At 36.3% G+C, this 24,178-nt stretch overlaps 1 protein-coding gene and 1 long non-coding RNA gene across 6 annotated transcripts; one reads left to right on the plus strand and one right to left on the minus strand.

The window, feature by feature from the left end:
- The first annotated feature begins 2,897 nt into the window (after positions 1-2,897).
- LOC137082644 (uncharacterized) lies at positions 2,898-22,040 on the plus strand. The gene is made up of 3 exons (XR_010906382.1): positions 2,898-2,968; positions 20,971-21,026; positions 21,936-22,040. It is a non-coding gene; the product is annotated as an uncharacterized lncRNA (long non-coding RNA).
- LOC137082637 (protein rapunzel-like) lies at positions 6,397-18,083 on the minus strand. 5 transcript variants are annotated; one of them, XM_067447941.1, is made up of 3 exons: positions 17,893-17,976; positions 10,961-11,021; positions 6,397-8,682 (listed from the first exon to the last, which is right to left on the minus strand). In XM_067447941.1, exon 3 carries the CDS (start codon positions 8,656-8,658, stop codon positions 7,483-7,485), a length of 1,176 nt encoding a protein of 391 aa, XP_067304042.1. In that variant the 5' UTR covers positions 8,659-8,682; positions 10,961-11,021; positions 17,893-17,976; the 3' UTR covers positions 6,397-7,482. The 5 variants fall into 5 exon arrangements, with proteins under 5 accessions (XP_067304042.1, XP_067304041.1, XP_067304043.1 ...); XM_067447940.1 differs by lacking the exon at positions 17,893-17,976 and adding an exon at positions 13,548-14,169; XM_067447942.1 differs by lacking the exon at positions 17,893-17,976 and adding an exon at positions 13,060-13,539.
- Positions 22,041-24,178: the final 2,138 nt, after the last annotated feature.

The raw sequence follows: 24,178 nt of genomic DNA on the forward strand, positions 1-24,178 counted from the left end.
GACATGGTTTCCATGCTGTAATGATGTGGTGATTTACACTCTCTGTGTGCTCTGTGATCATGATATTTATAGTCCAGATGGATTTTAATGTGTTGAAGGCTTGAATCAAGAAACTATTTGTTTTTCCTTGCTAATTTTATAGGAATTTTCCCTTTCGGTTAGTCAGTATGAGTTGGTGCCAAACATCAGAACTTGGAAAGACAGCAATTATAAACACATAATGTTATGTGTACGGTGAGTTTCAAATGTACGAGGATTTTCAGATAAGATAGATATGACGTTTATCTATAAATATGAATTTGTCAAGTTTACATATTGCACTTTTAAATTCCACAGTGAGGTTCATGACTTGAATGATTTGGTGCCCAGCGCCCTTTTAACTGAATCTATATTTTCGGGCTATAACCCATCTAGTGCATTTTCTGTTCGGAATGACATAAGTGTGTATATAACGCCAGCATTTTCATTTTGGATTAATTGGTTTTAAGAATGTGTTGATTGGACTAGTTATATACCAAAGGCCTACTGACTTGTTGAACTCAATATGTCAAGTGTAAAACAAATGAAAAGAACTAAAATGAATTAGTCACTATTGACTTTTTTCAATGAAATGACAAATCTGAGTGCTTAATTTCATGCACATGCTATATCGCCTCGATTTTTGGTAATTTCCTGATCTTCTGAAGAAGAACCAGGGTTCCCCTCAAGAAAGCCTAGTTCATTCTCTTAAGATATTTTCTTTTCTATATTCATTTTATTGAGCCAGGAAGAACCATAGCATCTTGGGGATTTTCCACATCTGCACCCAATCCTGTTGGGCGAGCTTGTGCGCTATTGGAGCCACTCACCTAATAAACATTTATTGGATCTTTTTCAGGGTGAAATTGGTCCAAAATGAAATTATTTCAATGGAGACCGCATTAAGGAAGAACTAAGGTAACATTGAGACGATAAATGGCTGCACAATGTATTTTTGCATCTCACGCGAAACCGTCCTGATGCACGTGATGTTTTTCTGCGTTCCTGAGGTCACCTGATGGGGCCGGACTCAATGTGAGGCACTGTGGCCAAATCATATTCATGGAAAAGTCATTTTGGTCTGATTAAAAAGATCTCTTAAGCTATTTACTAGGAGACTAAGTCCATGCTCCTCCTGAGGTTGAGCAGAGTGCAGTCAGACACTTTCTTTGTGATTGGTTAGGCACATTTATAGAGGATAGAAATGGGTTAAAAAAAGCGGTACATTTTCATTTAAAAATATCAGATTCCGTATTACATAACTTCCTTGCTTTACAAAAAAATAAATAAAAAAAATACACATACATTTTCATACCTGTTGCCTGCTGCTGTTCTGTTGCTAGGGGTCATATTGAGGCCCTGTGTCCTTGCCAATGGAGCCAAACAGTATGACGGTGTTTGGAACGGCAGTAAACCTGAAAACAAGGAAGTCACCCTTACTAAGCCTACATAATGATGCAAGACTGTACAGAAATAAACCAGAGAGCAAAAGTCCCCACATACACTTCAGCTGAGCAGACATGAAAGGAAGTTGAAGAAAATGTAGATGTTTAAGATTTCATACACTGAAAGTGAAAAAAATAAATTTTGCAGTAAAATATTGACTGTATATTTGAGTCATTTATCAATATAATAGAGTAATTATTCTACTAAATTACTTAAGTGTGTAAATTAATATGTGGAATATTATTTATCCAGTATATGCTATAATTGTTAATGGCTGGCAGCTGGATTTTAAATGTATACTAACTGGATAAGGTTTGCTATCTATGTTGTATAATTAATAAACCTTCAGTATAGGCCAAAAGTTTGGACACATTACTATTTGTAATGTTTTTGAAAGAAGTTTCTTCTGCTCATCAAGCCTGCATTTATTTGATCAAAAATACAGAAACAATTTAATATTGTGATATATTATTACAATTTAAAATAATTGGTTTTCAATTTATTATACTTTAAATGATCATTTATTTCTGTGATGCAAAGCTGAATTTTCAGTATCATTCCTCCAGTCACATGATCCTTCAGAAATCATTCTAATATGATGAATCAATTTCAAAGTTGGAAACAGTTCTGCTGCTTAATATTTTTTCATAACCTAACCTGTACGATACTTTTTTATAATACTTTGATGAATAAAATGTACAAAAAAAAAAAAAAAAAAAAGCAAATGTTTTAAAAATTGAATTCTTTTGTAACAACAATATACATTGCTGGTCAGTAATTTGGGGTCAGTAATTTTCTTTCTTTCTTTTTTTTGTTGAAATAAATCAATTATTTTATTCAGCAAGTATGTGTTAAATTGATAAAAAATGATAGTAAAGGAGATTTATATTATTTGAAAATATGTTTTTATTTTGAATAAATGCAGTTCTTTCAAACCTTTTATTCATCAAATATATCAGGCAGCAGAACTGTTTCCAACATTTGTAATAATAAATCACAAATAGCCTATATTTAAAAAAAAATCTGTATCTTTGATCAAATAAATGCAGGCTTGATGAGCAGAAGAAACTTCTTTCAAAAACATTACAAATAGTAATGTGTCCAAACTTTTGGCCTGTAACTGTATATCATAAATAACATTAAAATAATTAGCAATCTTGATAAAAAAAAATCTTTCAAAAACTATTAAACGTAAAATATAACTTCCACATATAGCCTAGGCCTACATTAACATACATTATGTGAAATGTGTCTTAAAACCGTGAAATTGTTTAAATTGTCCAATTCATAACTTAAAAATTGGTCAATAAAAATCTTAAATGTCACAATTTTTTCACCACGAGGTCGTACAAAAAACTATGTACAAAACTGTAGACACCAGGCATAGGCCTAGTCTTCCCAAAAAGGAAGGCCTACCTACTTTTTGTCCATAAGGCAGCATCACGTATTTTTTATAACGAAGGAAACCCATGCACTGCAATGTGCTCACTGATTGTTGAACAAGGTAAGATAATTAAAATGTTGATTATTGTATTCGATTCAGTACGAAAAATAACTAATTGAATAGTTAAATCCTATTAAAATAGACTATTTTGCCCGATATTTGAGTGTGGGCTATGCCATTTTATGCTTACCAGAGTTATATCGTCGATCTTAGCAGCATGCTAATGTTTAACTCGACTAAAATCTTTTGTGAGTTGAGTAGCCTAACGTTACTTAGCGCTATTTTTGTCTAGTGTTCCATACCTGTCACATATGGGGTTTAAAGAGATAGTTCATCCAAAAATGAAAAGTAATTGTTCACTTAAATTATATTTTAATATATTAGCAAACGTGAATTTTTATTATTATTTTTTTTGTCAAATAAAGTGCACTCTAGAATGAGACTGTCCATTGGCCTGAATTATAAATGCCATAGCAATTGCAAATGGCAAATCATGGTTTGTTGTTGTGTCTTAAGTTGCACTTTATTTCCTTTCCAAACCATCAGTTGGTTGGTGAAGGGAATGTATATTGATTTTGAAAGTGTCTTCATAGCTTTTGTCCGTGGTACAAACTGTCAAGTGTGGTTTTTCTGGGCTGTGATGTAAACTAAAGCTGCTGGCTATAATACTGACACAAGATGCTACAGCTGCTAAAGTATTTACTCTCTCCAGATGTGTATGACGACGAGGAGATCTGGTGAAACGCCACAATGTCTTTCTCCGTGACTTAAGCAGCTGTGCAATAGGAATGGTTGAGGTCTTTTTTTCTTTTTCTTTTTTTGAGTGTCAACAACCTAGTGGGCATAATAACCAGTACTTTGGCAAGATTATCATAATTATCGCCTTGATTGAAGTTTCCACTTTTATATGGATTTGTTAATGTTCAGTCGTCTATTGCATATGCTTTGCTTAAAAATCATACATTTTATTATGTATTTTAGAACATTTTCCCATCTATAATCAAGAGTTGTAGTCATGACCAAAAGTTCTGAGACCAAGGTCAGACCCAGGGGGCCTCAAGAAGGCAGTTGGCATTTTGGGTCTAAAGAATCTGGTCTTGGTCTCAGAGGTTTGGTCATGACTACAACTGTCTACACTCTAAAAAATGCTGTGTTGTTTCAACCCATGTTAGGGTCAGAAATAGACAAATCCACCTGTTGGTTTAAATCTTTTTAATAATTTAGGGTATACATCAAATGTTATTTAGCACTGTAGTTTGTTCAGTTATAATATCATTCTTGCTTTTAAATATAAAGCATTGGCATTTTTGTTTTCTTTTCTAGGTTTGTTTTTGACCACTGTCGTAGGGTGGGACAAATCCTGAGATAATAATAGATCAGTTTGTGGCTCCTCTGCATAATTACAGGGTTTGATGGGTGTTTCACAGTGAATCTATTTTTACGCTCAGTGAAACATGAAGTTGAAAGGAGGGTGGACAATATCACAACGGTCCAGCAACAACTAAGAAGATTCCCATAATACAAAAAACTGAAGTATTAATCATAATTGGCCCCATGTATAACAACAGATGCAACATCAACTGAAACGGATTGGCATTTTATGGAGAAAATATCAGTGCTTACAAGAAAGCAGAGGAATAGTGCTGACATTTTCAGTAAACTTGCATTTCAGCCTTAGCTATGTGATAATGAAATGTCACTTAATTTCACATTATCATTCAGATGCACATGAAAATCAACTAAAGTCACTGTACGGTGTGAAGATAGGAAGACAATACCAATCAATATTCAGAATGCATATGCAAAAGTCATGATCACTCTATTGGTTACATTTTAACTGCTGCAAATATCAGTCTATGCATGGGAGGCTTTTCTCAAATATGTCTCAGAAAGTATGTGTACAAAACAATAATAGCACATCTAAGGCTTTTATAATCTACAAAACACTTCCTGGTGTTTAGTTCAGAACAAACCTTGAGCATAATGTTTGAGTAACATCAGTACAGCGCTGCCTTCCAAAGACTGTAAGAAGCGCAGAACAGATTATGTATGGAAATGTTTTCACTATCTGTGAGAGCTCAAGTTATCAGATTTCAGCAGAAACAGTGTGTAACAGAATCTTTGAAGTGTCCAAATGCAATAATGTGGCGGTGGGGGATTCTGTATCTCTACCATGAAAGCTTGAACAAAGATAATGTTAAACACAAAGACACAAAAAAATAATTTTATAATATAAATAAAAAATGTTAGACTGATGTTGAATGTTGATAGATTGTTTGTTTATTAAAAAATATCAGGAGAAAAATGTATACTACATCCTGTCAGCAATAAGTGCTCAACCAAATGCAGACTGTTTTTTGCTTTTTGATATAGACACTAAAATAAAGACATGACCCATTTTACTTTGACAGTTTCATTTGGAATCATCCATTAGTGAAGCAAATAGGGTTCATTTTGATTTTGACTTCTGACAACATTTTATTAGACTACAGGATTGTTATTGCTGATGAGTGCTAAAATATAGAAACAGAGCATACCGTTGAAAAGTTTTGTGGTCTTTAAGATTTTTCAATGTTTATAATAAGGCAGCGGCTCTTTGCACTAAGATAGATGCTATTTACACCAAGTGAAAATAGCATATGTTCTTAGTGATAATTGCTATTTACATGAAGTGCAAATAGTGTTAGATGCTAATTACCAAGTGAAATAGCATAGTAAGTGAAAATAGCGATATATTCTATTTATGCCATATAAAAGTAGCAGTTCTTTGGCAAAATAAAGTAAAAATAGCATCTAATTACACATATTGCAGATGCACCTCACTTTTGTTGTACATTAACTGAATGCAATAAGTGTAAATTATTATATTTATTCAAATTATTAAATGGATGCCGCCCTTATTTGGGACAATAAAGGTGGCACCTGGTGCAGAAAATAGATACTCTGTTATAAAAATCTTTTTTTTTTTTTTTACTTTTTTCCTTCAGGATTCTTTGATGAATAGAAAGTTCAAAATAACATTTATCTTTTGTTTTATCATAATACAAGTTTTGATCAATTTAATACATTCTTGCAAAGTAAAGTATTCATTTATTTTCTTTTTTTATGTACTGATCCCACAGTTTTGAACAATTCAGTTTAGGATCAACAGAGTACTCTGTGGCAGTTGATACAGCATCTATTGTGGCCAGTTGCAGTGCTTTTTTTTTGTCTAAACCTTGAGTGCAGTGAAATTTGTTCTAGACTAGAGTAACTGACTAGACATTCTTGTTCACTTCCCAACTCATGGCCAAGAACTGCCTACGAGACCTTACCAACATGCCGGTTTGTTTTTACATGCCGTTTAGGGGCCAGTAAATATGACATTTTAATGCTGCCTCCATGTGCTGTTGGAAATGTCCATCTTCCCACTTAAGTCGTGATTAACAGCTTGTTGCATTTAAGTGCTTTGTTGTCATGACGAACAGGAAGCATGGAGTTATGCTTGCTTTTTCATTGGAACATTTTTATTAAATCTAATGACATTTAGCATCCTATACATTCACAACAATATAAACATTTACCACACTATCTAGATAGTCTGCTTGCTGACAATTCTGGAATTTATGTCAAAAACAAGATATTTTCATTGTGTGTAAATATATAATATGCTTCACAAGATTATTTAACAAGAAGACAAGGCAGTGTAGCTGTTGTGAGAAAAAAAAAGAAAAGAATAGCAGCCATCATTCTGCCCTTCGCCATGTTTAAAGTTTGTGGCACGCCCAACTCGGAAACTTCCCAGTGAAAGACCGGAGATGGCGTTCATATCCAGTTTTTTACCAAGGAAATTTGTATTTATTATAATTCTGATAGCAAGTGATGATGTCAGCATAAAGCACAATAACAGATTGTAGCAGAAAAAATGGGGCAGGAACTAATGTACATAAAGAAAACATATTAAAAATGAACAGAACACTGCCCTCAGACTTAGGAATCAGAAGTACTCTCTTTTTCTATGATTTGCTTATGTTAGGCCACCCTTTTGTTTTTTATTTTATTTATTTTGTTCATGTATTTATTCATTATTTCCCATTCTTGTTGCTTTGTTTGTGCTCTTTACTTTGTACATTAGGTTAAAAACTTACGATAAAGTATGTAAAGGTAAAGGTTTGCTTGAGAATATTTAAATACCTAGAAGTGTTTTATGCAAAGACGTAAAGCTATAAACTTGGTGGACTTTGTCAAATCTAGTAAAGTTCATAACTTTTAAATACATTTTTTTGTGCAAACATTTTGCATACAATCAGGGAACGTGGACGGTCTGTTGGCATGCTATCTGAGACTACTGATAGGCTACCATCCCCCAGTATACACTAATAAGGGAGTAAAAACACAAATTTGATATATAATAAAAGTGTTCATTTATAACTTTCAAACAAGCATAGATAAAAGCAACATTAGTTGATTTTGGTCATTAAAAGTCAACCTTAGAGAGGTTAAACTCTCTAATTATAGTGGTTTAATGGAATATCATAGTGTGAACATATCCTACAACATCTGTTTATCATAGTATTTCTACTTCCCTGCCTTGTTTAAGCAGAATGAAGAAACACATAAAAGTTCTTGAACTCCTCAAAGAAGTGAAGCTCGTCAGAGAAGCTGCTGGAAAAGCCCAAATCTTTGCATGAGGTCTTGATTGTGTGGACCACACTGACAGGGATTGTTTCAAAAAGCAGTTCAGCAATCGGCGTCATCATGATCTTCTTCTGCTCCGAGACCAGGCTCTGTATCCGGGCTTTATCGACGGGTTCAGGCGAGGCGCTGTAGGAGACCACAACATTCAGTTTGTCATCTGACGCCGGCACCTGAAATCGACTCTTTCCCGTCAAACCCTGGAAGTCTTTCTTGTTGGTGAACAGGCCCGTGGGTGAGTTAAAGATGCGGACTGACCAGCACACCCAGTCATACTTCTTTTTCAGGTGCTCTACCAGCATGTCGGCCAGTTGTTGGTTGCTTTTGTCGCTTTGGTCTCTCACTATGCGTTTGGCGTCCAGCTCGGCCTGCGTCGGAAAGCTGTTGATGCAGTCTTCAATCACGCCGTTCATTTTAGACTGGACCACATTCATCTTCTCGCTCCAATCTTGAAGCAACTTCTCTTCCTCGTCATCGCCTTTCAATGCTGCCTGTCCTAGTAAGGCGATCAAACCGATGCAGAACAATTTCTTGAGCATAGCGCAGAACTCCTCCACTGCCCTGCGGCTCTTCTGCTCGTAATTCAGAGTGATTTCCAGAACTGACTCTCCAGTGAAATTATCTCCGGTTACGGCGTTATACAGAGTGTGCAGGTTTTTGTCACCCCCTGTCTTGTTGAAGTGTTCCAAGAATGTTTTCTTTCGAACATCTCTGAATTTAGGTTTCGCATTCAGGACATCCATGAATTTGCGGAATTGGTTGGTCAGATTCTCCTCTACGGCGAAGTAGGTGGCGTCTACACCGCTCTTTTTGATCTCCTGGTTTATCTGCTGGACCTCTTCAGAAACGACTTCCAGGCGCTCGCGCACCTTCTGGAACTGCTCTTTCATGTACTCTGCCTCTTTGCTTTCCACGTTATCCAGCGCCAGCTTCACAATCGGAGCAGCGATGGAGAACACAGGGAACAGATCTCCAGCGATGCTGGCCAAAACTTCTGCGCCCTGCTCGAACACTTCCATCACGGTCTCGACAACATCCTTCTTCTGTGCAACAAGTTTCTGCAGCTGCTCGGCCATCTTTCAGTTTCAATAGCAAAATATCTGTGTAAAATAGGATGAGTACATAATTAGAAACAAGAACATTTAAAGGGGTCATGATGATAAATCAAATTTTCCTTTTCATATAAGTGTTCATTCAACTATAAAAATATCCTTTAAGTTTGAGAACTTTCCTCTTTAGCCCCACCCACTGACTCACATGTCATGTAGCAGAGATGCAAATACAGAAATATTTTAGCAACAAATCGATAAGAGGCGCCTCTGAGGATTACAAGACGTTTTGAAGTGCCAAGTTGTGGAAAAAAACAGTTATTGCATGGCCTCCCTTATGATCCACAAAGTTTTTTCAGTCAGATTGCGTCAGTAAGACACTGTTCATATGACAGTTCGACGCAAGCTTTTCAGAGCGACTGAAAATAAAAGATGATGCAGTGATGACTACACTGGATATGACAGTAATGTCGCCACACACAAGTGTGAGTAAAAGTGTTTTTATCATGTGTCACTATTGCTTTGTCTGTTACAGATCGTTTGATATGTTTATATGAGGATTTATACTGTAGCACCGTAGTCAAACTGAATAGTTGTGATTCGCTGTACTTTCCTTTGCTTCGTCATTTGTAGGGTTTATGCATTGGATTATCGTATATAGAAGAAAGCGTGTAGAGAATGCTGCTATTGTTTCGAAGCCATTCGCTGTAATCCTGAATAAAAGCTTCAGTGAGCGAGATCTTCTGGTTTGTCATCAGTAAAACATTACATACATTTAATTTGATTTAAAACACAACACTGCAAATAATGACAATCTTTTTATTTATTTATTGAAAAGGGTGAACTATGATTAGCCTATAAGAATGACAGTGTGACAAACAACGGTACATTCATTCATAATTCCATTTGCACAAAACACCGTAAGTCATCCTTTGTCAATTATAAATTTAACTCCAAGTACTTACATTTGATGTGCTACAACAAAGACTTATAAAGCATGTAATACGGATAAATGTTTCACATTATTGGTATGATATTTTTTAACAACAGAAGTTTTCAAAACAATTCCATGTGTAATGGCAGGGAAGCTGGAAATTATTTTAATACACAAGACTGTTATATTTTATAGTTAACATAGTTTTAACTGTTATAGGTGCAAACTATAAAAATGTTTTAAAGCAATTGTGAAGCAGAGGACAATATGCAAAGGAAACTTTATATGATATGACTGTCAGTCATTTATAGTTTTTATAGTTTAAATACAATTTATAGTTTTTTTTATTTATTACATTTTGTATATAATATAATATTGTAACATAAGACATTTCTTTCAAACTACCACACTTTTTGATTGAAGTGTAATTTTGAAAATATTTTTTATTTCACATTTGTGCAATAGCAATACAACAGCATTGTGCTGTTCTGCATACCGTATTCTCAGTTTTGCCTCAATAACAGCAGCCATTACACAACATTAATCACATGAACATGAATCCTTCATTTGCTCACATCCTTTCTGAAAATAAATGTAAAGATTCATTTTGCAGTTACTATTTTTATTGATTTATCTGACACCACATACTATTTTGCATGTAATTTGAATGAACACACAATTTTTTCATTTGAAAGACTAAGGTTGGACATTTGTGCACATGCTATCAGATCACAAGTAGAAGAGGAAGACACATTCACATTTACACCTAGTGTTTTAATCTGTCTCTTTTGTCCACTTTCAACTAATTCTGTCCTGATTTCTTCGAGGGGAGGGTCTATGGGCGGGTAAATATATAGGCTTGCCTTTTTCAGATCTTTCGATCTAAGCTTGTGCAATTTACATATAAATGTGCCTGACGACGGAAAAATATACAGAGAGCAGTAGCTTTCGTTTCAGTTCTGATATCCGCAAGCACGCCAAACGCTATGAATGTGTTAAGAAATCAGGAATGGTGAGAGAACATTGTGCTTGGTACGTTTTTTTGTCTTTAAACCAAACTTGGGTCTCCAGCCAACAAAGTTTAAATCCCGTCTGGCTAGCACGCTTCCAATAATGTTACGCGTTAGGTCACTAGGCGGAGTCTTTTGTGGCTGTTAAAACGCATTTGACCACATGAGTGTCTACATTACGAAAGCAATCTGGTCTAATGCGTTTCCTACTACTTTTGGAAGTGGCCAAAAGTGGACAAGCTCAACTTTTAGACCCCGTTTACACCTGTATTTAAAGCGTCATCCACTTGTGACTGAGGTCCAAAAAGCACCTTAATACCAGGTATAAACAGGGCCTTAGTAAGGGTCTTTGTCTCCTGAGACTGGTATATAGAAAGAAACTTACATGTGTCAGTCTTCGTTTCCTCTCAGCCTTTGAGTGGTCAGTGTGAATCAGGGTGGGCTTGCTGAAAAAAAGATAAAGGAAATGAGAAATGTGTTATACAAACCATAAAAGCAGCAACAATAGCTCAACAACACACACCAGGTGTATGTACATATGATAAAAGAGGCTTGCTCATTCTAACAACCACACCTTTACTAACATAAAAGACATTGGCCAGATGCATTCAATCAATTCAAACATGCACTAGAAGAATGGGCAAATAATGTAAGAACACTAAGTCACACAGTATGCAATATTGAACAATACAGAGGACAACCATTTCAATTGGAAACAGTTCAAATGGATTTCCCCTTTTCCAAATGATAATGATGCAACACTGTTTGTTAAGAGTGTTTAAGTAGCATGCTAGATCATTTTATAGCTTCCTATAAGGTCATATGCAATATGACCAGTCATACTTGACTGACTTAATGTCTTATGATCTAAAGCATTGTGCTTTATGAATCATTTTACAAAACATAAGAAATGTTGTTGTTTCATAATTTTAATGTCTTTAAAATTATTTGAAAATGTGGAAAACTTAACTGAGGAAGTGTGTGATGATACACTTTTCTCTTACATAACAGATGTCTGAATAAATGTTTTTGATATACCATAAAATGGTATGATAATAAGGGCTGTGTATCGCCAATAATATGGTGATACAATATGTATCACGGTACGGGGGGTACCTTAGAATATAGTGTGATACTGTGAGAGGCAATTTATTGCAACATTTCTTATGTTTAGGAAGAGGATCTAATTTTCATAAAGAACACACCAGCATATGCATAAAACCTGAGCAAAAACTTTATTTAATCAAAACAGTGGGATCTGCATTTGCATTTAGCTATATCTCTAATCACTATTTTGTGCTATCTAAATGGAGTGCTTGCAAGATTCTTTAGCTTATATCCAGCAAAACCGCTGATGATTTTCCATTAACATTTCTGGCTAGTGCCGACACAGGTGTGGAAATAATTAGCAGGGTAGTTCAACTAGCTGAGCAAGAACCTTTTTCCAAAGCACCTCAGCAGTAACCATGGAAACAAGACAAGGAAAACAGCATGTCAGCTTCTCTCCAGACACCCACATTATGCTCTTTTTGACTGGGCAGTAGCTACAAAAGTCCAGAGTTACAAAATAACACTAATTCAAGCAATTGTGTTCACCATTTAACTTACAAACCAAAATAGACTTGCATGTAAATGTTATGGACCATACAAAATAAATGACTAATTGTAGACTAAGTGAGGCTATTAGCTTATAGCCTCAACTGAACTCTTAACACACATATGAAAAGTCAGAGGTCCCGTGGGTTACAATTAAAAAAAGACTGTTCCAATTATACAATGTTTGTTTACAGTTTTAGCTTAAGTTAATGTATTTGAAAATATGCTATAAGAACATTCGCATAACTATAAGACAATACCAAAATTCGGATGAAACTAGGATCGATTCATGGTCAGGCCTGTGATTAAAAGGGATAGTTCATCCAAAAAAGAAAATTCTGAGTTCCTTCTGTAGAACACAAAAGAAGATATTTTGAAGAATGTTGGTAACCAGACAAACCCGTTTACTTTTATATGGAACATACTTTCGTTTTTGTTCAACATAAGAAATAAACTGATAAAACTGAGGGTGAGTAAATTCAGACAAATCTGGGTGAACATTCCCTTTAACTGAGTTACAAAACCTCCATTGAATAGCTTCTGATTGGCCATCAAAGCGGGTTATCAAATATTTTCGCATATTAATGAGTGTTGTTCAGGGTACGTTATCTGACTGCTTGTCCGTTAAACTTTTGATTTGTAGGACAATATATATTGTGCCTTTCGTGGTCTTTACAAATAATTTGATCTGAATAAAATTTAATTTGTAGTATGTGTATTTGTTTATTTAGTTTGATAAGCAATCAGCTAAGCCTGTTATAATACGTGGTGGGATAATGTAACGTTACTGTCATAACAGTAATTTTCATTAAATAAACGGCTTTATAAACGAGTCGCGGTTTATTTTGCGATAACGACCGATTGACTCTACGTTGACCCGTAGCCTACCTGCACCAAGTTGAAGAAGGTAAATCTGTTCTTGTTTTTCCCTTCGGGATACAGATTTTTAATAGTTCATAACCACATATCTACCGGGACACATGCAGAAATGTTTCCTTATGATACCATATCAAGCTGGAAAAGTTAATGCAATGCTTGTTGACATAAGAAACACTTCCTGGTTTAGACTGCAGCCCACCGATCACTGTCAAAAAACCCTCAGAGTTCTTCAGAACGATAACAAATGCGATTAAATTACAGCGAGGTTCATTTACGCCCGAATAATCGATCAGTTATGCAGCTCTCTCGTGTTTAAAACATGTCGATGTCGCGATCTGGTTAAAATGTCACAGGCGGCAGGACTGTAGCCTGTGAAGAGAAACGCCCAAAAAAAACTTTTCAAGAGCAAAAACTGAAACCACGAGGCACAGAGCAACGAAACCGTCATTGTACTGACGTTTAGAGAACAAATTAGCACTGTTATGGACCAAACTCACCTTCCAATCGATCACAAATGGCATAGAATAAAATAAAGCAAAAGTTCAGGCTGATCTGTCTCACTCGGCGTGTGATCATGTGCTGGTTCTTCTCTAAGCTCGTGGCACTGGCACACCCTTAACTGCACACACTGACTGAAGGAATTTCAACTATTGTCCATTACCCCTTACCAAATTGACTATTGTATCATAGTTTATACCAAAATTCCAGTATATATGTTTTGTTTATGGAATAAGAGAAATATTAAAGTTTAAGTCTTACAACAAAAGTATACAAAATAATGGTTAACACCAAAATAATAGTAAAATTGTCCTGTATTCCTTAGTTTCTATTGTTTCCCAGTAAAACAAAACTCATTTTACAATAAAAACAAACATTTTGTTGTTATTGTAAATTAATTGAAGTTTTGTTTTTAATTTTTGACATGGTTACCAAAGTAAGTTTTTTTTTATTCTTTATTCTAGTTTCCTTGTTACATGTGTTACATGTATTTACCTTAATAATAACACTAAAGTATGCACAATTACATGCAGCTAATCCTCATCCTATTCTAACCCACCCTATAGTAAGTACATGCAGTTTATACTATATGGCTATTCGGTACTTAAATGTATTATGACACCTTACAATAAAGTAACCGCTTTTTAAACTGAAAATTATTTGATATATATATATATATATATATATATATATATATATATATATATATATATATATATATATATATATATATATATATATATATATATATATATATATATATATATATATATAATTTTCATATATATCAATAATTATTTGATATATATATATTCACTCTCCTATAAAAGTCTCATGCATTACCTTTAAAATATGAACCTTATTCAACTAGACATTTTATTTCTGTAAATGAAAAGACTGTGACGCATTGATATACAGTAAATGTAATAAAAAGTATATGTCTGTCTAGAATAACGTCCATAACTTAAATGTATCTCGATGGCTGTTAATACTTTGAAACAAATTTCTAGAGCATAGTTGTTTTATTTGCGATTACATAACATCATAAACATGAAATGGACATGATTCTTGGGTTACAGAGAATATATAGCCTAACTAGATAACTTGAGTGCTCATCATTTTTTCATTTGGAAATAACATTTTTCCAGAAAAGTACAATCTAAAGTTTAAATGAAGTGATTTTTGATTGTAAACACCACGACTGACAAAAACACCCCACAATCGGTCGATCGTTGAAGTTTTCGCCACTCAATTGGTCTTTCAAAAGTTTTCTTAACTACAAAACAATACGATCTCTATCTATGCATTTATGTTTGGTCACAGACATATATTTATCTTTAAATTCTTTTTTTTTGCCTTGACATGCGAAAATAAAAGTGAAGAACCAGCATTAATATACTTTCTTGTTGTATGTGCACAATGGTAATTCAGTCATCAGTTTGCTTTATCTAATGCTAGACAATTTTTGAAATCTGAAATATCAAGAAGACTGATTGCCGTTTTTATCACACATCTATTCAGAATGAATGCACAGATATGCCTTTTTGTGCCTCGCAAAGTAGATACATTCTGGCTGGAAGTTGTTTTTCTCTTCTACTTTCTTATAGCAGCTAATGGCATGGACCAACGTGTCGGGAAGGGTCTTCCACAGCTCCTGAGCCACAGACTGCATGTTTCCCTTCAGCTTCTGTGCCTCTATCTGATCTAGCAGTTGGCTCTTGTTGAGGGGTTTCGGGTCTCTACTGAAAGACACCACGATTCTGATGCTGTTTGAGGTCAGGAGATCAAAATAGTTGCCACCTCCACCGCTTCCATGGTACTTTTTACCAGCGAGCCAATTCCAGAAGAATATGCCACTGTGGTTGAACACCCGAACTGACCAAGAAACCCAGTAATATTTCTTCTCAAGGAGATCCAGTATAAATCCTGCGAACTCTGGGTCAACGCTGGCTTGCCGCTCCTGAAGTTGAAGCTCCACATCCGTCTTGGCCTGCACAGGGAAATTCTCAATGCAGTCATCCACCGCCGCTTTCATGCGTGTCTCTACGTCTTCCATTCGATCCTGCCATTTCTTCACCATGGCCTCGCCTACCGCTCCCTCTTTTAGGGCGGCGTGACCCATGACTGCTATAATTCCCATGACAAATATCTTCTTTAACCTGGCACAGAACTCCTCCACTGGCTTCCTGCTTCTTTGCTCTGTGGTCACCATCGTGTCCAGTATGGCATCTCCGGAGATATTCTCTCCAGTTACAGCATTGTACAAGGCATCAATGTTCAGATCTCTATCTGTGTTCTCATACTGGCTTATAAACTTCTCCTTCTTCTTCTCCTTGAACTTGGGCTTAGCATTCACAAAGTCTTGAAACTTCTCATACTGGCTGATTATCTTCGCCTCACGGTCAAAGTTCTGCTTGTTCATGGATGTCCGCTGCAACTCTAAAGCAATTTGGTCGATTTCATTATTAATGCCTTCAAGTTTCTGGTTAATCTTTTCAAACTGCTCAGCAAGGAACTTCGCTTCCTTGCCATCTGGGTTGCCAAGGATCTCGGCTGAGGCCAAAAACACGGCCTCCAGGATGGGGTGGAACTGTCCCACAGTGGCTGCTAAAACCTCACAGCCTTGCCCCATGATTTCCACTCCTTTTTCGATCTTGTCCTTGTTCTCCAAAACCCATTCTTCCACCCGATTCATTGTGGATCAAAGCAGAGATGCCGTCTTATCCTTCTTACCCTTGTCTGTAACAGATCAAGGCATATATATCATAAAGTGGAAGCCACAACATAAAAATCAATACTGAAATCAATGTAGCCATTTCTAAGGGTCATATTTGTTTGCTCAGGATGAGACCTTAACAGTAACCTGAGATGAATTGGACAGTCAGACCACAGGGGCAGAAATACCAGAGTCTTTGTACATTTATACATGTTTTCCATGGGCTCAAGCCATTTAAAAAAAAGAAAAAGAAAAAATTCTAGTCTTGTTCAGGCATGTCCTGTTCCACCTTACACCCCGCCAGCTAAGTCTCGGCAAATTATACAACAATAAAGGCAGATCATTGAGATCAGGTGTCTACTATAAGAATTAAAAGCAAATACGCTAAAAGTTTTTTGTGCTTCAAAGCACACTTTATTATTAATGTGAGCACTCAGTCATTGTGAATAGGAGAGCTGTTCTCTCCTCTTCTGTGGAGAATAATTTAGCATTTAAACCCCAGATGTATAGCAAAACAGATGTTTTCAGGAGGGGTTGCTGGTTGGGAAAATATATTTGATGGCTTTAGCCAGCATTTCAGGACATTTCTGGGCACTTCAATTACACAAGGGAGATGATCTCACACCCGTATCTAATTTCCCAAGACTCAATATACAGAAAAAAAGGCACACCCAGATCTGAGAAAATCTGAAACCAATGCACTTGTCCTGCGGTGAAACCATGTTCTAGAGCTGGCAACAAAATGACTCAGATATTCACATATAAACAAGCACAAATAAATATACAAGACTAAACCTGACATTTGATATTTCAAAGATCAAAGACTTCATTTGGCTCTTGTGCAGTAATGTCTTACATAATGATTATGCGAACAATTATGAGAATTCAGTATTATGAATAAGTATGTAAACTCGTATTCGGAATTTATGACTCAACAATTCATCTTTTAAAAGAGCATTCGGATCTCAATGGAATTAGGAGCAAAACAATACTTACTGAACAATACAATGATCCTGATTGTTTCAAGTCCTCCTTTGTAAGAATAATTAAGATGGCTTTGAAATTAAAACTCCAGGATATGTCCGATTTGAGAAAGAAAATGACTTCATAAAAAAAAAATGAAATGTAGGAAAATAGTTTAAAAGAAATTCAGTCTAGCAATTGGTACAAGAAGACCATGTTTTTGATAGTTCTACTCTGTGGAAAAAGGAAAGGAACCAACCAACTGATTCTGAAAAAGAGGAACTGTTCAAGTTCAAAGCCACGTCCCTTATTTCTATCCAAATGTTACTTAGAGCTTTGTGGCAGTCAGTACAGTATATTGACTTAAGCACAACATCCATTATTATTTGGCCATAATATAGCAGGATGTGGTGCCTAAATCAATATTGACTATCATCCACATCACAAAATGTCATCTCCAACTGTTCATGACAAATGTTAATAAAAAGCATATAGATCACTGACCAGCTATCTTTGGGTAATTAAAAAAAAATACATTTGTGTTTTTTCATCCTTGGCTCTTTGAAGTTTTTGAAGTTGTGCAAATAAAATGACAAAAGATGAAAAAAAGAGAAAGGGAGGGATAATAAATGGAAATAGACAAAGAGCAAAAAAAGGAGACTCACCGTTAGTCTGGTGAAATGTACAGAGGTGTTCTCTAGTGTTCCAACAGTGTCCAACTGTGCCTAAACGCAGCAGCCTCCCAGGGTCCACATGTATATATAGACTCTCCCCTGCGGCACTCCCCCTTCAGATTAACTCCATCCCCTGCATGCATTCCTCTGAGCCCACTGAAGAGATGAGGGACAGGCACACATACAGATTACATCCTGTAAACATTCCTTCTTTGAGAAAAATCAGCATGTAGTTGTATAGTGGCAGAAATGTTTAGTAGAGTCTTTCCTGTATAAAGCATGCTGCATTCTCTGCCTTTCTACATGGGTTGTCATGGGCACAGGCACTCACAGTGGCCAGTGTACACACACACACACACACACACACACACACACACACACACACACACACACACACATAAAATGCCATGTTTGTCATGTAGCAGGAAGCTGTAGAATTTATTAAAGGGGTAGCTCACTCTAAAATGAAAATTCTGTCATCATTTACTCGCCCTCATGTCATTCCGAATCTTTAAGACTTTCGTTTATCTTCAGAACTCAAATTAAGATATTTTTATTGAAATCAGTGATTTCTGTCCATCTATTGCCAGCTACGCAACTACATTTTTGACGTTTCAAAAAAGGTCGTAAAACGGTTTAGTCCAAATTTTCTGAAGAGACTCGATCCCTTTATATGATGAACGGATTTAATTTAGGCTTTCGTTCATCTATAACATTCATTAACTCATCAGTTTTGGTAAACGGAAGCTTGACTTGCAAGAACCAATGCGTTTTTTCTTACGTGTCAAGCAGGTTCAGTTGAGCTTCTGTTGATGTTCGCTGATCAATGTTTAATTGTGAATAAAGCCTAAATTAAATCTGTTCGTCATGTAAAGCGACCAAGTCTCTTCAGAAAATGTGGACTAAACCACTCAGTGGAATACTTTTTGAAACATCCAAATGGTAGCTGCATAGCTGTCAAATGAGAGACAGAAATCTCTCAGATTTCAACAAAACATTTTTTTTTTGTTCTATATTTAGGTGACCTATCCCTTTAATAAACAAAAATAGGAAAACAAGAACATACAATCTAAGAGTTCAAGGAAACGGCCTAAAACCAAAAACCTATCAAATGTTAATGCTATATTTTTTGCTGGCATATAGAAACAATTTACAATGACATATAAAGATGCACTGTAGAGTTGCAATAATCACCCATTAGCATATATCCCACTGAATGGCCCAAACAGTAGTGGATGCCCCCATGCATTAAAAGCTCAATTATTACTCTTCAAATTGTCCTTTTAGGAGACTTTGGGGAGCAGCACTTGCCAATCTGAAATTAGCGTGAAAACAGCGCTTGGGGGCACGATGCTTCTAGGTCATTTCCGTCACACTGCTTTACATGGTAGAGAAAGACTCTACTGTTTTCTGCATGGCAGGCGGACAAACCCAGTGCCTTTGTGCTGAAGCGGTCGCTGGGACACGCTGGCATGCAATGACTCGTCTGTAGAAGAACAGTAATGGGTTGTTGTGGATTACAGAGGGTCTGGCATTAGCATTTTAAATCTTCATGTCACTGTTAGATCTCGCACTATGCAAATCAGCTGTGCTTAAAAGTGTTGACGTGCCCTCGCAGTAGCACAGCAGAGTGGGTGTGATCGCTGATATACATACACAAGAAACAGTAAACAGGGCCATGGAGTGTGTTGTGGGGGATGTTAGGATCACTTTCCCAAACAAAGATCTATTAGAAGTACAAACACATTACTAATGTGCATTGTAAGTTCATAACCCTATCAAAATCACTTCCCATATAATTTGGGATACAGATGTGAATGATGCCTCTAGATGGGCTGGTTATAACCTACACATGCTACAATGTTGGGGTTAAGCAACATTGATAATTGGACTCTGTTTAAAATGCATAAATCGTCCACAGACTTAGGCAAAGATAAACTGAAATAAAAACAACTTCCATGTTTTATAGTTTGTTAAGGTGTGACTTCCAAGTAAGTCATGTGCTGTGTTTGTAATCCAGCCCCCCCCCCCCCCTCCTTTTTTTTTCTTCTAAAATTTATCATGAGTCATGATTTAAAGTTAATAAGTGGATCAGGCTTTTAATTTCGTCTGAAAAACAACACAAAAAAATCTGTCATCACAATGCTTGACAGTTATGCAAGGTGTGCAAAAAAGGGCAGTATAGTTCACTGCAATGTCGTCATGATTAAATTATCATCAATAATATTTGAGTGTTGAATTAAATGCAAAATATGAGGCGTGATTTATGCCCAACACAAGTTTATTGCTTACGGTTAGGGGTTTTGAAAAACGAATGCGAGCTGCTTGCCTTAGCAAAAGCCACTAAATCGCACAACATAATTAGCTTTTTTATGCCACATATTTGTTGTTTATATCTTATCCTTCTCTTTAATACAAAACCTTTACATGTATTAGTAAAATCTAGGAAGTGCTCATCATGCTAATCTGTGATGTTTAATGAGTAGTAAAGAGTATATGTAGCCACAAGATGTCACTTTGGTTCTTGTAGATTCTGTGTTTTTGTGAAGCAAAATGTATCTAGATTTTTTTGTATTTGTTTTATGAATCAATACTAGCAGACAATGACATTTTACATAAGTAAACAAGTATTAGCATGCCTATTGGGAAAGTGTAAGAGTTAATTGTGGGAAATATTTTATGTGGGAAATAGCTTTAGGCCATGTTGACTAACCGTTAAAGTTGATTATTCAGACAGGTTTGTCCTCTTAACTGAAACTAAATGAACATTCAGGTGGGTCTTCCACGAATTATGTAATCATGTGGATGTGTTATCAAATTGTAGTGTGTTCTGGCAAAATATTTAATTGGAGAATGCTTTATTGTAAATGTGCCAACGTACAACTGTCATGTGAGACAAATAAGATCTACTGTATCTACAAATGAGGAAATATCCAATGCAAATAAGCTGCTGTATATTGCTATGTGTGTTAATGGTTGTTCTAGTGCTGGTCTCTCCACAACAGATGAACAATAAAGTTAGAATTTGTTGTTGATATTAATAATGATCATTTGGATTTGGATTTGAAGGTCCCATAGCAGCTCAATGGCAATGTGCAGATAAGAGGAAGACATCATTCGAAACGGTAAAAAAAACTACACTCACATAAAAATGTATTATTATTATTATTATTGTACTCTTGTTAAATAAATAAAACAAACAGGATGCTGCTTTTTGCCGTCCCGGGTTTCTTTCCATAAAGTTTGTTGATTGTGTTACAACAATTAATCAGAACTTGTGTGCCATCTGAACTCTTGTATTGGGATGATTTGGTATATGTGTATGTATCCGATCAGGCATAAGATTATGAGGTAAAGCGAATAACTGATTATCTCTTTGTCATGGCACATGTTAGTGGGTGGGATATATTAGGCAGCAAGTAAAAATTTAGTTCACATGTTGATGTATTAGAAGCAGGAAAAATGGGCAAGCGTAAGGATTTGAGCGAGTTTGACAAGGGCCAAATTGTGATGGCTAGACGACCGGGACAGAGCGTCTCCAAAACTGCAGCTCTTGTGGGGTGTTCCCGGTCTGCAGTGGTCAGTATCTATTAAAAGTGGTCCAAGGAAGGAACAGGGGAGAACCGGCGACAGGGTCATGGGCGGCCAAGGCTCACTGATGCACGTGGGGAGTGAAGGCTGGCCCGTGTGGTCCGATCAAACAGACGAGCTACTGGAGCTCAAATTGCTCAAGAAGTTCATGCTGGTTCTGAAATGTGTCAGAATACACAGAGCATCATAGTTTGTTGTGTATTGGGCTGCATAGCCGCAGACCAGTCAGGGTGCCCATGCTGACCCCTGTCCACCGGCGAAAGCACCAACATTGGGCACGTGAGCATCAGAACTGGGCCACAGAGCATTGGAAGAAGGTGGCTTGATCTGATGAATTACGTTTTATTTTACATCACATGGATGACCGGGTGGAATGGTTCAGAAATGCTTTGAGGAGCACTACAACAAGCTTGAGGTGTTGACTTAGTCTCCAAATTCCCCAGATCTCAATCTAATCGAGCATCTGTGGGTTGTGCTGAACAAACAAGTCTGATCCATGGAGGCCCCACCTGGCAACTTACAGGACTTAAAGAATCTGCTGCTAACATCTTGGTGCCAGATACCACAACACAATTTCAGGGTTGGAGTCCATGCCTCAACAGGTCAGGGCTCTTTTGGCAGTAAAAGGGGGACCAACACAATATTACGGTCTTTTGGGTTTCATTCTTATTTTGTTGGTCCATTCCTTTTCTAACAGGCAGTGTCAGGGAGCAGCTGCTTCCGGATCGCAGGACATAAGAAGAGAGGTTTCAGTGAACTATGGAAAAGCATGCCATGTCATGTAAGGGCAAAGGTTGAACACTGCTTTAATGACAGATCTGAATATCTTCTCTTCCTCTGGTCTTGACAAGCTTCAGAGGAAATGACTGTAACGAAAAAAAAAAGAAAAAAAAACATTATTACTGCAACTTTATTCCACATTTTTTATTTTTTTATTTTATTTTTTAATATTTCTGGGCAAATGCTTATTTTACCTTTTAAAACCATTATACATGATCCACAGGTCTAAATATTTTAAGCTTTCTTTTTTTAAAATACACATTTAAATTCTCACTAATAGTTGCTTATTGACATATAAATTCATAGGATATTGGCTGTTTATTATTAATTATAAAGTACATATTAATGCCTTATTCTGCATGACCATATTCTACATCCCTTGCCCAATGCCTAAACTTAACAGTATTTAATAGTGAGAATTGGACCCTATACTAAAGTGTGATTATATTTATATTATATTTCTTAATATAAAGCAGGGTGTGCTAAATTTGGCATCTTTTTAGTTCCCATCCCATCTTGACCATCACACTTGATGGTGAGTGTGTTTGCTGTGTTTTGGCTGGCTTCACGTATGTCTATTGATTTCAGGCGGGTTTCCTTAAGCATCTCTCTCTTTGACCTTTAAAAACCTCCACCTTATGCAAATAGAAAATGTGATTACGGTCCAGACAGTGATGAAAGGAGAAGGTCACCGCTTTGCAGCTCTTCATTAATGTGCGGCTGTTTTGTCCTATGAAGGCCACTGGAGTTAATTTATGATCATTTGTCGTTTAACCTTAGTTTGTCATCTGGTTTGGGTTGTCCTTATGCGCAGCAACACAGATGATTCATAGTTATGACATAGTTGTGAATTTAAAATGGAATGGCACAGAAATCATTATGCGAATCCAATGTTATTGCCTGAAGGACATCCATTATGTTTGGGTTTTATCACAGTACAGGGTCACTTTGGTGTTCATGTGATGCTCCACCAAGCACTCAGAGATAAAACATATCAACATGAACGTTTAGACAGTCACAGACAGATTCAAGACCAGAGGAAGGCTGTGTGCTCGCAGATGGCACTTGTGGTTTTATCAGGAAAGAAGCTATAAAGAGGAGCTTTGTTCATTCGTTAAAATATAATAGTTTATAATGGCTAAATATGTTAATGTTAATATAATATTATTACTTAATATTTAAACATCAGGCCTACATTCCCCTTCCCTGATAATGGTTAAAATATTACTTTAGCATATAATACATTTCCCCATGACATTATACCTTCAACAAAAAGGATCTGAAGATGTCCAGGAGGACTTGCAGGGTAAAAGCTTAACAGATAAAGCAAGTCTTTAATAAACTATTCCCAGTCCAGTCACTGGAATCCTCTCCAGATCTGTCCACTCCTCCCATATGACCCTGTTTGTTTAGCCAGTTCCTGTCAGACAAGTTTTCACTGTGTACTTTAGCCAGAAGGGTCGTCAGTTTCAAATTGCACGTTTGTTTGTTTGTTTGTGGTAGTTTGAAAGACCGATATTATAAAAGCTTTTTCTTTTCTTTTTCTGAGATATCTGTATGTATTGTGAAATGCAGTCCACATGAGCTGTGTGAAAATAGTTGTGAAATCCATGGGAAAACATCCAGCCGTCTGTACTCATGTTAACGAAAGCAAGGTCAAGACAACATTTAGCAGTATGCTAGCCATCTTTGAGGGCGAAGATTTCTTTAGTTTGAGCTTAAACTCTTAGGTATTATATTCTTTAGTTTTTACTTCCTGTGTTCGCACTGAATGTTTATCTGTTATGTTTATGCTTCTTTTTCTTTCCCACGCTATTGACCCTTCACATTCAGATGATTAAACTTGCATCCCAAAATAAATAGCCACATGCAGGGAGCCCAAAAGAGAGAGCAGATTATTAAAGGC

This window comes from Pseudorasbora parva, chromosome 7 (assembly GCF_024679245.1).
Source record: "Pseudorasbora parva isolate DD20220531a chromosome 7, ASM2467924v1, whole genome shotgun sequence".
Lineage (NCBI taxonomy): Eukaryota > Metazoa > Chordata > Actinopteri > Cypriniformes > Gobionidae > Pseudorasbora > Pseudorasbora parva.

Bases quoted from the DNA above. Each gene is read 5' to 3' on its own strand.
- LOC137082637 (XM_067447938.1), bottom strand. From the start codon at position 16,243: ATGAATCGGGTGGAAGAATGGGTTTTGGAGAACAAGGACAAGATCGAA.